At 40.0% G+C, this 13,178-nt stretch overlaps 1 protein-coding gene across 4 annotated transcripts in view; it reads right to left on the reverse strand.

Annotated features, from left to right (window-relative positions):
* Positions 1-1,766: 1,766 nt before the first annotated feature.
* Positions 1,767-13,178, reverse strand: part of LOC109630396 (roundabout homolog 2) — a 45,422-nt gene continuing 34,010 nt past the window's right edge. Inside the window, exons 12-26 of one of the 4 annotated variants that reach the window (XM_069534584.1) lie at positions 12,106-12,272; positions 11,750-11,871; positions 11,323-11,539; positions 10,746-10,864; positions 8,920-9,097; positions 8,010-8,228; positions 7,051-7,093; positions 6,820-6,956; positions 6,433-6,735; positions 5,827-5,965; positions 4,451-4,779; positions 4,135-4,251; positions 3,292-3,438; positions 2,877-2,983; positions 1,767-2,386 (exon numbers count right to left, since the gene is read on the reverse strand). In XM_069534584.1, the coding sequence (XP_069390685.1) occupies positions 2,375-2,386; positions 2,877-2,983; positions 3,292-3,438; positions 4,135-4,251; positions 4,451-4,779; positions 5,827-5,965; positions 6,433-6,735; positions 6,820-6,956; positions 7,051-7,093; positions 8,010-8,228; positions 8,920-9,097; positions 10,746-10,864; positions 11,323-11,539; positions 11,750-11,871; positions 12,106-12,272 (2,356 nt within the window). In that variant the 3' untranslated portion in view covers positions 1,767-2,374. Of the gene's footprint in view, positions 2,387-2,876; positions 2,984-3,291; positions 3,472-4,134; positions 4,252-4,450; positions 4,780-5,826; positions 5,966-6,432; positions 6,736-6,819; positions 6,957-7,050; positions 7,094-8,009; positions 8,229-8,919; positions 9,098-10,745; positions 10,865-11,322; positions 11,540-11,749; positions 11,872-12,105; positions 12,273-13,178 lie in introns of all 4 variants that reach the window. The other 3 variants (XM_020088581.2, XM_020088586.2, XM_020088584.2) reach the window with 3 other exon arrangements.

The following is a 13,178-nucleotide window of genomic DNA, read 5'->3' on the forward strand; positions in this document are numbered from 1 at the left end:
CTTTCTGCCATAGATCCCTTTCAAATAAATCTTACACACTGGACCTTTAAGTGTTTTTGTTAACTTCCCCAATAGAGGCCCCTGTGTACCAGGTTTTTTTTTCTGGGGGGGGGGGGTGACAACAGTGAGAAAGAGGAGAACAGATTTAAAGTTTGGCAGCATCAATTGAAGTGGCCTCAATAACAGACTGTGGCTTGTTGAACTGAGCCTTGTGAGACCCTCTAATCCACCCTATAGGCCTAATGTTGAAGAAAACATCCCAATTACCTCAGATTAACATTATCCTCTGAGCCAGGAGAGACCCAGTGGGTATTTGCCGACAACAGCACAGACCAAACACTGGCAATTCTTCTAAATAACGCATCTGCACAGACGAGGCAGAGGAGGTGAAGGTGCAGTCATTAAGAACGTCTTCATCATGTTCAGTAGCTTGTATCAGAGAAGTTTGCTTACTGCTACAATGAAATGATGTCTAAGTACATGTAGACCTCAGGGATGCTGATAGAAAAATCTGATCTCATGCTCTCCTGTTTCTCTTACTCGTAGTCTTCTCCTCGTGTGAATTATGCAACACACTTACACACACTTTCATGCCGCAGCTGTTCCTCACTTCGTTGCTTTCACCACGAATTTGTGCAAACATTATTTCAAGGTATTTTTTGGTAAATTCTGAGACAAACAACTTATTATTTTAAAATGTCATTTACATTTTACAAATTAAGTATTCCTGATACCAAAGGGTAGACTCATTTTGGTATATATTAGAATGTTAACGTTTGCTATTTAGCACTCAGTACAGCTGAGGCATTGGGCATAAAGGTGTCAGTGACTTTTATTTTATTTTAGCCTATTTCACCTTGATTCATGTATTTCGTGTTTTATTGCTTGGTTTCATTTTGGAAATGAACAGAGATATGTTCTTTATAATCTGTTTGTTAAACCCAACATTGCTGCAGAAAACATTGAGCCCTATTTTCTAAGATAATTTACTGTTTTGCTAAAAGAACTTCGATAATTCTGCTGATGTTACTTTATCATCTGAGGATTTCCTTTAATTCTACAATACAGTATTAGGATCACAATTGATTTTGAGAATTAGGTCAAAATTTAACAAGGATATGATTCATCATTTTAGGTTTTGTATCATATAGGAGGGGCAATATGAGAAGATCAACCTGCTGCCAGCATTTCAGTGGGAAATAAGGACCATCTTGTTAAGCTATACTTTTGTATAGTTTTCCTATATGAGAAAATATGTTATGAGATTGATTCAAGATTTTGGACACAGTAGGATTGGAACTTCAGTGAGCACAAGTTCTCATCGCTTTCCTTTTTTTTCGTCAAGTTTGAGTCTAAAAGAATTATTTATTTTTTCCTCATAAACATCCTAAATTAGTATGATCTTATTCTTATAATATTGTGACTTGCATCTCAATTACAAATTTATTCTTGTAACATTATTCTTGAAATCCAATATGACCCTAATACTATGGCCTATAATCCAAACAATTTAGAAAATAATGTGCCAAAATATGTATTATGGAGAGTATATGTATATGAGAGTTGTACATAAAATCTTCACCTCTTAAACTCTTGTTGGCAGTAGATGAAAAGTCATTAGAATATCATTTATAACTGATTAAGATATTAAACATCTGTATTAAATGGTTTGTCAACTAATCATTTTTGGGATATTTCAGTTCGGACACTTCCATGTCTGAGAAGGCTTTACCTGTCCTGTCATATTCACACATGAACTGAAGCGATTTTGTAACAAATGTTTTATTGGTCAGTTTAAAAAGCTTGATAACACACTGGTGATCTACAGGAAAACCACAGCACAGTCACACAGAGATGACAGATTAAAAACAGTAGCACACACAAACACTACGCACATGCACTGACACGCACACTCAAACACACCCACACCAACATGATGAGTTATTACCGAATCCTCTGCTTCTTTTCCAGTCTTTAATCGAACACACACACCATCATGGTTTTAATGGTAAGGAGTAAACAGAAGATACATTCAATAATCAGCTGTACAATAATGTCAAAGTTACAGTTACTTCTCATTGCCTAAAAATACAATACTTTCCCCCCCAGATTTATTTTAGTAATATATCTCATCACATCTTTTAAAAATTGCAAATATGTCTATATACAAGGAGAAGGGTTGAAGTGAATCACAAAAAATAACAATCAAATCATTCAAATGATAAAAAATAATAAAAAATAGTTGGTGAAAAGGCAGATGGAGAGCCTTGACGCTTTCCCTTTTGTCCTCAGTTTTTTGTTAGATACCATGGCAACAGATTGAAGGTTTGCAAAGACAGGAAATCAAAGACAGGAAAACAAGGCCCACTTCTGTTCACATGAGGTTCTGGAAAGAAAAAAAATGAGATGATCAGTCATGTGACTTGATGCAAACAATAACAACAGCGTCATTTAAAACACAGGCTACCCACAGAAACATGGAGGTGGTTTGTTGCTATGACTGCCAAGAGCTTTACCCATTGATGCGTTAATTAATTTTATGCTCTGCAGAAGAGATGAGCATCACATATATTTGGAGCAATGAGGAAATTGAAACCTCTCCTAAATGAATACATGAAAAAAAATCTATTGCATTATGGTTTCCACGTTGGTTTCGTCATTTAAGGGCGGACTGGTTGTCGCTACACACAAATTTTAGTGGTTATTTTCTCAAAAATATACCAGCAGTGACAAATATTACCTCAAAAAGTTTTTGTCCAAAAGCACGAGTTCTGTCATTCACTGTCTCATGGAAACTGCCCTCAGTTTATTATTTAACTATTTCTGACGCAAAAAACTGTGCGTCAGGTCCTACGGTATGTCTTGTCTAGACATACCTCATCTCCCCTAAAGGTGGCAGCGGAGGGTCGAGGGAACACTTCACCGCCTGACATCTGGACCTTGGGCAGGAAGCTGGACTGTCCATATGGGATTACATTTTCATCTGCAGATGACAAACAAATCATTTGAAGTTACAGCTGTATTTATATAGGTTAAATCCTAAGTGATAAAGCAGACTGGAAATAGACCCCCTGCTACTAAAAGCAGAGCCACTGTGAGATCATTTGAGTCGCACACTGATGGCAGTTGGTTCTTTCTAAGCTCAAGGGGATTAATGTGAAGCACCACAATAATATTAATACATGTCTTTTTTAGATCAAGCTGGTGAATTGTGAGGAATTGCTCTTTTTTCTGTTTTAGGCTGTGGATAGTTATTGAATGATGTGACAGAGACTCGCATGTTGTACTTACCCTGCGATGAACAATTTGTCGGTCCTCTTCTTTGCGGTGAGAATTGTTCTCCCCTCCTCTGAAGAGTAGGTGAGTCGCTGGCCCCTTTTCTTTCCGTGTCCGTTCGTCCGCGGCTCAAAACCTCCGCCAAGAGCTGCAGCGAGTCATCTGTAGGGGGCAGGGCCGGGGGAGGGGGGAGTTCTGCATATGATTGATTATTGATGATTAACAATTCACTGAGAGAAAAACATCACTTTAAAATAATAGTTTTCATGCTTATTCGCTATATTGCTGTGAGTTAGATGAGAAGATCAATACCAGTCTCCAGCCAGCACATTGATTATGAAGCTACAGCAAGCAGCTGGTTAGATTGGCTTTACATTAGCACTAGAAACAATGGACCGCAATGGAAGATGCCTTTCCACTCCAGAAATAAAGCCAAAATATCCAGCATACAAATACTGCCATCTTGTGCATCTGGAGCCAGAGTCTGCACACTAGCAATTGGGTGAACGTTTTTGTAGCACCAGGAACCGTCTTTGACAAAATTTTATTTCAAATACTTTGACTTTTAAGTTTAGTCCATGTCCCATCCACTAACATAAAGGGTGGCAGCAGGCGGCAACAAGGGGGCAATTGAGACACTTTGGCTTCACTTTTAGAGAGCTGTCATGTTGTCCATCTATATCCAGTCTATTATCGCAAGGGGAGACCTCAGTACAAAGTGAACATAGTCTAATAGTTACTGTGATATTTTAGACATTACCAAAATGGTGGACTACTGCACTGAGCTGCTGTCTTATCATACTATTTTTTTCTTTACCCTTAAAACAAGTTAGATGAGTTACAAACACTGTGTCAAACCTGTGTGGCTGTGTAGCTCTCGCTTGAGTTGTCCTTCCTTGGGCGTTTTCTTCTTACTCCTGGATCTGTGCGTCTGGGCTCCAGGACACGACTCGGCAGCTGCAGCAGGAGATGGTCCTGACAAGAAAGCACACTGATGTCATCCTCGGGGAAAGGAGGAACACTGAGCTGCACTTTAAAAGAAATGCGACATGATTTTCCTGTACAAATACTTTCTGTTAGGTAACATCATAAACTAAATTAAACATGACACTACGTGGTTGTCATGGGAAGTCATTTCCAAAGATGTGAGGCTTAAAATTGTTTTCAAAATTACTTTTGCTGTTGCTCTCTCCTTTGAAATTGTCTGCCCATTGGTTGGTGTGGTACAACTCGCTGACGTCCCGGGCCTTGTTGGTAAATAGATCTGGGTTGGACTGGGACACCTGGGAACCCAAGTGTTGGCGGGTCAAGAGGTCGAAGCTGTGCAGTCGCGGACTGTTGCTGGGCTTGTGTGTGTCTCGCTGAGGAAAGGCCATCAATGTCGCTGCGTAAGACAGATCGTCTGTTTTTGAAGGCAGGCTGGAGATTTCCTCCCTGGAAGCGTCCATCAGGTAGGTTCTGGCAGGCAACGGAGGACACCAGTCTTCGTCCTCCTCCTCAGAGCTAAAGGATTGACAATGAATGACAGCGGCATGAGCCATGTCTCTGAGGGAAACGCTGAGCAAGTAAACTTACTGCAACCTATAACATTTGCAATACCCCAACTGGGTTTAAATTATTACACCAGAGACATTTCAAATCTTGAATAATATGAGTCTTAAGCCATGGGAACAGCTCTGTGAGGCTGTATTACAGCACTGTGCTTTCAGCTTACATCTCTAACTGCTAACATCAACCTGCTAACACGATCACACACAGGACATGCTATCGCTAATGTGCGATTAACACAGTACAGCTTGATCACATCACATCACAACGTATCGGGCAAATTAACTTTCTGACCTGATGATGGTTTTGTTTGAGGAGTTTGAGGGGAATGTGAATGTGCATGAGAAGAAAATGCCATGGATATTCATCCAATTAACCAACGAATGTTAAAGAAAAGGTCAGAAGATCACAGTCACTAATGAATTCTCAAGAGAATTTAAACATCAGAACAAAATAAAGCATTTCATGGTGGACAGATGAATCCCTCTGCCATCCATATTATTTAATAGAATAAATAACCTATGAAAAAGAGAACCACTGCAGAGTTACAGAGGAAGAGAACCATCTCTGCCTGTCACTTCAGTGGTGTCAGGTCTAATTTAATGATGGACATGTCATTAAAACTGGAAAGTACTAATTCAGACTGTCAGATCATGGCTAATGTCATTACAAAAGACACGGCACGGTCAGAACAGCCCCTCCAACCCACCCAGTTATGAACACAATCTAATCTGTCATAACCAGTTAGAGTAGATGCTCCCCTCCATAGCCCCCGAGCACAGTCGCCTCAATGCCTCAAGACACAATGTTGTTAATTCGAAAACTCACCAGACTCCAAACTTCACTCGAGTTTTGTTTGACAGCTGTGGCAGAGTTACAGGGCAGGTTTGATATCCATCTTCCTTAACTCTCTTTGTCATGTAGGTGAAGTCAGAAGCCTTGGTGCTAATAATGACTGAGTGAATATAGCCAGAACAAAAAGCACTTCACATGGAACCTCACCTGTGTTGCCCGTCTCCTTTGTCTGTCTTTCTGCGACCCATGTCTTTGTTGGGAGGGTGAGGAAGCGACAAAACATCCACCCAGGTGAGAGGAGCTGGCTTGGATGAGGATCCAGTCGACTTCTGCTTTGCCAGTTTGTCTACAAAGACAAAGAAGAGTGGGTCTGTGTACAAGTGTCCTCACTTTGTCTTTAGTGTCTCCACCTTGAGCTTGAAACCACTGGATTTTAAATGATGAATAAGCTCAATTTAAAGGTGCTGCATGTAAGTTCTCTCTGCAGTGGTTTCTTAACAGGAGTGAGACGTGGTCGCTTGCCAAGGGAACCATTGTTGACCTAATAAGAAAAAAGATTGTAACACAACCTCTGAGCGACACTATTTCTTCAGGGTCTACCAGACGCTATCGTAAAAAGACAGGCTGCTCCTGCTGTACTTTATTTTTAGTCTAAACCTCGACATACTGTGTATTGCAGGCGATGCACGATAGGGATTCACTACTACACTGGGAAGCTGACATGTCATCCATCTCTATTTAGTCTGTGATTTTCATAAGCATCTTCCCTGTATTATGAAATTGAAACATATCATAGAGGGAGAAAACACTCACCGTTGCTTTTCTTGGTGTACTGGAGCTTAGCATATTCAGACCCAGACTGTCCAGACTGGATGGTCCACTGGTCCAGGTCCTGCCCCAGACCCACGAGTCCACTGTTTGACAGCACCGGGTTGCTGCTGTATGGGTCTGGACCCTGGATGTAGGATGTGCTGGAGTAGGTGTCATAATAGGCCAGCAGGTCATCCTCAGCAGCTGTGTTGATGGTGCTGTAGATGGGACTGTCGTTGGACGCTGTGCTGAGTTTCTCTGACTGGGTCGGGTAGTTTGTGATACCAACTGCTGAACAACAAAGGACTGTGTTACATTAGTTATGATCATCTATTAAGTGTTCTTAAATCTGCTCCTACACCCAAAAAATACAGTCTGGGGAGTTCTTACTGTTATAATATCTATCTGAGTCCAGTTTGCCAGAGCAGCAGTTCACAGAGTCTTTGCTGTTGTGAGTGAGGTTCGGAGTCGGCCAAGAGTCGGCCAGCCAGGGGTAGTTACCCATGTTTGATCCCAGCAAGCCAGGCCTGGAATGAGAAATGAGATGTATGTATATTTATTTTTTACATTTAACACACAGTCGTAAATTTTGTCTCTATCAAATCATAATCTTCGGTTTACCCTCCGTTTATGATTCCGGATCCTTCACTGTGAGCAAAGCCAACTGGAAGAAGTAAATATAATTTAGTCATAAATCATGTCTTACAGCAGGAAATAATAAAAAGTTCTTCTCAACGCTGTTTTATCAGGATTCTCTGATAAATACATCTTGTATCGAATAACGCTCCTTTCCAAATTAACAGGTTATCCCACAGAAGAGTGCAGATTCTAATCAATATTACACAATGTGCCTGCAATACATAAAAATGCAGATGATTAAATGTGTTGTTTCTGTGCTTCTACTATTGTTTCTACAGATCAATAACATTTATATTATGGTGATAATAGAATCCATACTACAATTTGAAATAATACAGTCAATGGTATGGCATCAAATATATGAAATATTCATGGGAAAATCTAATTTCGCATGTGTTTCTTAAGGCACATTTAGTATTTCTGACCATGAATAATTCATCTCTTAAAGACAGAAAACAGGTGATGTGTTTATGTGCCAGAGAACATATTTTAGATTAAACTGTATACAGTTGCTACTGGTTACATATGCTTCAGTGCGATATCAGTGTTTTCCTTCCTTCCTGCCATGAAAACTGCCCTGTGGGGATAAATTCATTTTAATTAACCCAATAAGTGATGAAAGTGCAGCCACTGCTTTGCAAAATACTAAAATTATAATACATTCACTGCTGCAGAAATCCCCAGTGGTCTATGAGGATGTTTGTCCCTGTCACTAGTTGAAAATAAATTCTGATGGCTCACTCTACAACAGCTGAAGACAAACTTCTCTCTTTTAAGAAGGAAGGTCTCTGAAGGTCATATCATTTCAATCTTTAATACTTTCTTTTACAGAACATTCTTAAAGGAGCAGTCCTGATACGACAGATCTAAAAAGTCACATTTCAGAAATTCAACTTTGGAAAAACTTTCCATTCAAAGTCAAAGCTTTTTCCCCCACTCACCTGCTGGTGTGTATGCGAAGGATGTGGTGTAGTGTCCCAGCTGCTTCCTCCTGCGGTGGCGACAGTACAGCCAACCACTGAAGCCCGTCAGCGCCAACCACGCAGCCACGCCCAGTCCTGCGATGAAGGCCGGCTGGCGCACTACGCTTGTGATCTGCTCTGATATGGTGAGACTACCATCTTTCTTCACAGACGTTGAAGTCTTGTCCAGTGGGACAGCTGGAAGAAAGATTGACAAGTGATTGCAGCCAAATGGTACCAAGTGTTTCTATGCCATCTATGCCATGAGATGAGATAAGAATTGCAGGGAGTATTTGAAAGTAGAAAAGCAACTTTATGTACCTTTATACAGCTATGTTTTATTTATATAATGAAAATGCCTTTGTCTTTTACCTGGAGCTCTGCCTTAGTGCTCTGTCTGAACAAGGAGACATACTTTTTCTCGGCTGGGAGTCTTGTCACCACAAACCAGTGGATAACCCCCCTTAAAACCACAAATTATAGTTTTACATTTTGGTTTCTGTGCGGACAACAAATAATAGCTTAAGAGCATTAGAGGGGCTTTATTTTGTTTCCTTTAGACAGAGCCAGGCTAACTGCCCCCCCTTGTCTCCAGACTTAATGCTAAGCTAAGCTAATTGGTGGCTAGATTTAGCTAGACATGGGAGTGATATTAAGCTCTCCATGTAAAAAAAGCGTATTTCCCAAAATGTAAAAATATGATCTGATCATCCTGCCTTCAAATGCTATTTGTTATCAATCTGAATCCTCGGTTAACACATCCCCACACTCACAATATTATGCTGACGACACCTCGGTTGTAAACGCATTCACGCAATCGACATTCACAAGCAGGTTCTATCCGTGAGATCACATCTGTGTAGTAGCTGCAACAGTTTCAGTGACTCACTGAGAAGCAGGCTGACAGGCGGGCTTTGAGCGCCCACACCCAGGCTGGTGACAGCAGCCACCGTGACAGAGTAGCGGACGCCAGGCAGCAGCCCCGTCAGCAGGATGGACAGAACAGCTCCATCCACAGTTCGGTTGATCTGGTTCTCCTCATCCACTCCACTGCCCAGACACCAGACCTAATTGAGACCAGATATAAAGGGTTTAATGAGAGGTAAACCCATAAAGACGTTCATGTATCCTGCACACCCTCTGATCAGATGTGGTCTGTTCTTATAGACTGGGTGCTTTTCAATTCTTTGGCATTGAAGCTTCATCTGGTAGAACACGTCTGCAGCAAACAACAGAGATGAAGGAGAAAGGGATGTCAATGCAATGACAGCTTAAAGCCAGATTTAAAATCCTGATGTTGCATATATACAGTTTCGTGCCTTTAGGCATCACAGCTTCTGTGTTTCTCCCATGAATGTTCATGCATGTTGGATTTAACTCAGCACAGGAACAAACATTCAGATTTCTAAAGTATACTGTGAATTAATTTGTAACATTTTACACACATCAAAACATCCTTGGTAATTAATATTCATATGATGTCAAAAATATTGCTCATAATTTGTTTACAGAGCTGAAAGTCATGTATTTAAACTTGGAAATAATCAGCTCATTTATTTGTTTACTTGATAAATATATTAAAAGATCTGTTTAGTGCCATCAATTATGGAGTAGATCATGCAGTGCAACAGATATATATATATATATATATATATATATATATATATATATATATAAGATATATTCAAGGTGGAGTTAAATTTAACTTATCTGTATATTTGATGAGTCAGTCAAAAAAATGAATCTGTCAAATTTAATAAAATGGATAAATCTTCTGTTTTGGAATTTTGTATCAACAAAGCTACTTTAGTTGTGAATATAAGGGTGCATGTAAAAAGTTGAACATTTCATTTTAAAATACAGCGTATGGGAGAAGAAGAAAATGGTATAATATCTCAGTATTTTAGTCCATTCCTGAGTAAATTAGTTTCTTTTCAGCAGTGGTACAATTTACAGTGAGTAAACTTTTGGAATTAATCTTTTGTGAAGTTTTTTATTTGATCAAAAACAGTGAGCTGCATTTATCCGGTAATACGTGTAATACTTCAACTTTTCACATGTAAGCCTCTGAATGCTTGCACAAAATACTGTGTGCACTTCTCAGCAAATTGAATGTTTAAGTGGATTAAGTGTGATCCTCGCCTTCGGCTGACAAGCCACCACGTACAAGAGGATCTGGATTTTTCGTGATCAGACTTGTGCTGTTTTGTTGTAACCTTAAACATGCAGACACAGATGGGAAGAATAAATCAAAACAATAGAGCTGCATGTTCCATTTCAGTGTGTTTTCTTCCTGAGCATAGCAGCCTGATGATTAGTAATCAGTGTTGTGCTTTTGCTAAGAGACAGATAATCAGAGCGGAGTGTTTTTTTCACAGATGACAGGGACAGTCAGTGTTCAGCTGAAACTCTGATGACAACATTCAGTTACTTTTAGTGGCGGCAGCACATGTACTGGCAGCCGATGAGAGCTAATGAGTAATTATAGAATGTTAATAAAAAAACATTGTTCATCAAGTATGAAAACAACTTATTTGAACAGCGCTGGGTAATGACTGTGCCAAAATACAAAGATTGTGGATTAAAAGGGCAATTTGTTCCATTTAATTTTTCCAGCTGCATGACTGGTTTTAAAGGAAGAAATAAACACCAGATAAGAAAGCAGACAGCCAGGTGTAGTCTCGGGTGTAGTCATGCCGATAGCTATAATCTCACCTTGTACTCCCGAATGATACCACTCTGAATATTATGAGGTGGAGGCTCCCAGGATACACTGATACTGGAGCTGTTAGTGAGCTGCACCACTGATACACCCGGTGGAGGAGCACTTAAAACTGCAGACAGAGAAGGAAGAAGAAGTTATTTGCATTATTACTAGATATGAAGTGTTATGATGATTCTATACAGGTTCATAATTTCCAAATGTATTTCCAGGATAAATTATGGGATTTGGTACTTAATTTAAGGAAAATGAAAGAAGTTCATTGTGATTTTAAAGGCTTTAATTCCGTCGCAATGATAAAAATGCTCCAAAGAAATAGTTTGTTAATATTTCTCTTAAATTAAAAGTTTTTATGTATGTAATTTAGTTTGTTAAAAGATTAGCAGTAGTAGAATTTGCAAAATGTGTTTGTTAATAGTGAATAGTGAATCCTATATGTTTTCCCTTGTGGTCTATGGAAATGTATTTTTGTTGACATCTTAAAGATGATGAAATGTTAGGTCGAGTTCTTAATTCCCAAAGGATTATTTTTGTAAGCTATCTGTAAAGTAGCTAATAAATATTTCTTACCCTCCTCGGGTGTACGCAGCAGAACCATGAGGCTGTCATGTCCCTGTAGCTCATTGAAGTAAGGTCGTATCTTGACCTCATACTCAGAGCTGCTCTGTAGATCTACTAAGATGGCGCTGTTGTCAGAGGTGGCCTCCACATCCTGGACCAACCAGGAGTTGCCGATAGTGCGGTAAAATATTCGGTAACCCTGAACATACCGAGACTGACGGGCGACCTGATAAATGTTGGCAAGAAACAAAGAACATACACATTTCACATTCACGTCAGTAATCCCACCGTACTTTGCACCTCAAGTTAATCTGTTTGTGTCAAGTCATGTTTGGAGGAGTTTATTGACGTTAATGTTTGGAGATTAGTGTACCCTCCACACACTGCGGGCCAACTTTGAAAAGTAGACTTTCCATCAGCCAAGTATTCAACTTACAGTCCAAGAAATCCTGGTGCTGGAAGGAGAGAGAACCACAGGCTTCTGCAGGTAGACAGACACCTCTCCTAAATCTCTCTGCACCTGTCTGTGGTCCACGCCCTGCTCTGTGGGACTCCCATCTGAAACAACAAAGAAATCCACTCTGCAGTCAAGGCAAACAATACAGCTGAATTTAAACTTTTCAGGTAAAAGAAAAGAAAGAAAGCATTCTGGTGAGGTGGTCAGCGTAGAGGAGTATCACTCCGAGAAAGCAATACATTTTAAGACTACACAGGGAAAGCAGTAAGTTTAATTTCCCTTTTTAAAAAGACTGCACGGTCTGATTCATATTGTCCAAAAACTCTGTAACTCACCTTGTGTCCTGACAGGCTCAGATATCGGGCTGGGGTCACTTAGGCCAAACGAGTTGACAGCTCGGACAATGAAGAGATAAACCGTGTTGGGGAAGAGTCCGACCACTGTGTGCCTCTCCTGCCTCACATGGTCCGCTACCGTTTGCCAGGTGCTGCCCACTGATTGGCTGCAGAGGGAAAAAGTGATATTTTACCCAAGGACACATGAAAATATTTCACTACTTCCACCAAGGAGGTTATGTTTTCACTCCTGTTCATTTGTATCTTTATTTGTTGGTTGGTTAAATGCAAAAACTACTGGACGGATTTCCATGGAAATTGATGAACGTATGGGACATGGGCCAAGAAAGAAGCCAAATATATTTAGTTTCAACAGAGATAACGTCATCGATGTTTCACAAATTTCCCAGGGAAAAATCGACGCCATATTTAGGGGGTGAATGTGTTCAATTTGGTCCGTATCCAAATCAAATCTTGTGAATTTAAATGTGGTCTCATTAGGGATCTGCGTGGGCTTGGCATAGCTACGTGCTTTACTGGTGCCATTGATATCAGTCTTTCCTTTTGATTTTAATACATTCATTTCATCATGATGAGGGTGGTGTCACACTTGAAGGTTAAGATATTTATCCAGATGGTGTTTCTTGTCTTGGAAAGTACATCAGACCTACAGTTGGCAGGCAGGCTATAAGTGCTGTCTCAATAGTCAAATGTGCTGCCCTCTGTGTGAACATTCATTCCCCACTCCTGTTATCTTGACAGCTTCATTATTGTGTAACTTAGAGATAACAAGGTAATGGGTTTGATCACAACTCTTTGCCCACTGCTGATAAACTGATAACACAGATGGATGAAAGTGGAACAAGCAATGTCGGAACTTTACAGACGACAGAAATGAAAAGAATGTTGGAAAAACCTGGGACACATCTGTGAAAAAGTCCTTGGCGTTGAGAGAGAGGATTAGAGTCTAAAAACAAAGCGATTGTTTGAAAGGATATACGAGGCATGTGTCATAAGCACACATCAACAGCATTTGTGTAATTACCCTGAAACTTTCTGCACTGAGGTTTATT

Source organism: Paralichthys olivaceus, chromosome 11 (genome assembly GCF_024713975.1).
Source record: "Paralichthys olivaceus isolate ysfri-2021 chromosome 11, ASM2471397v2, whole genome shotgun sequence".
NCBI lineage: Eukaryota > Metazoa > Chordata > Actinopteri > Pleuronectiformes > Paralichthyidae > Paralichthys > Paralichthys olivaceus.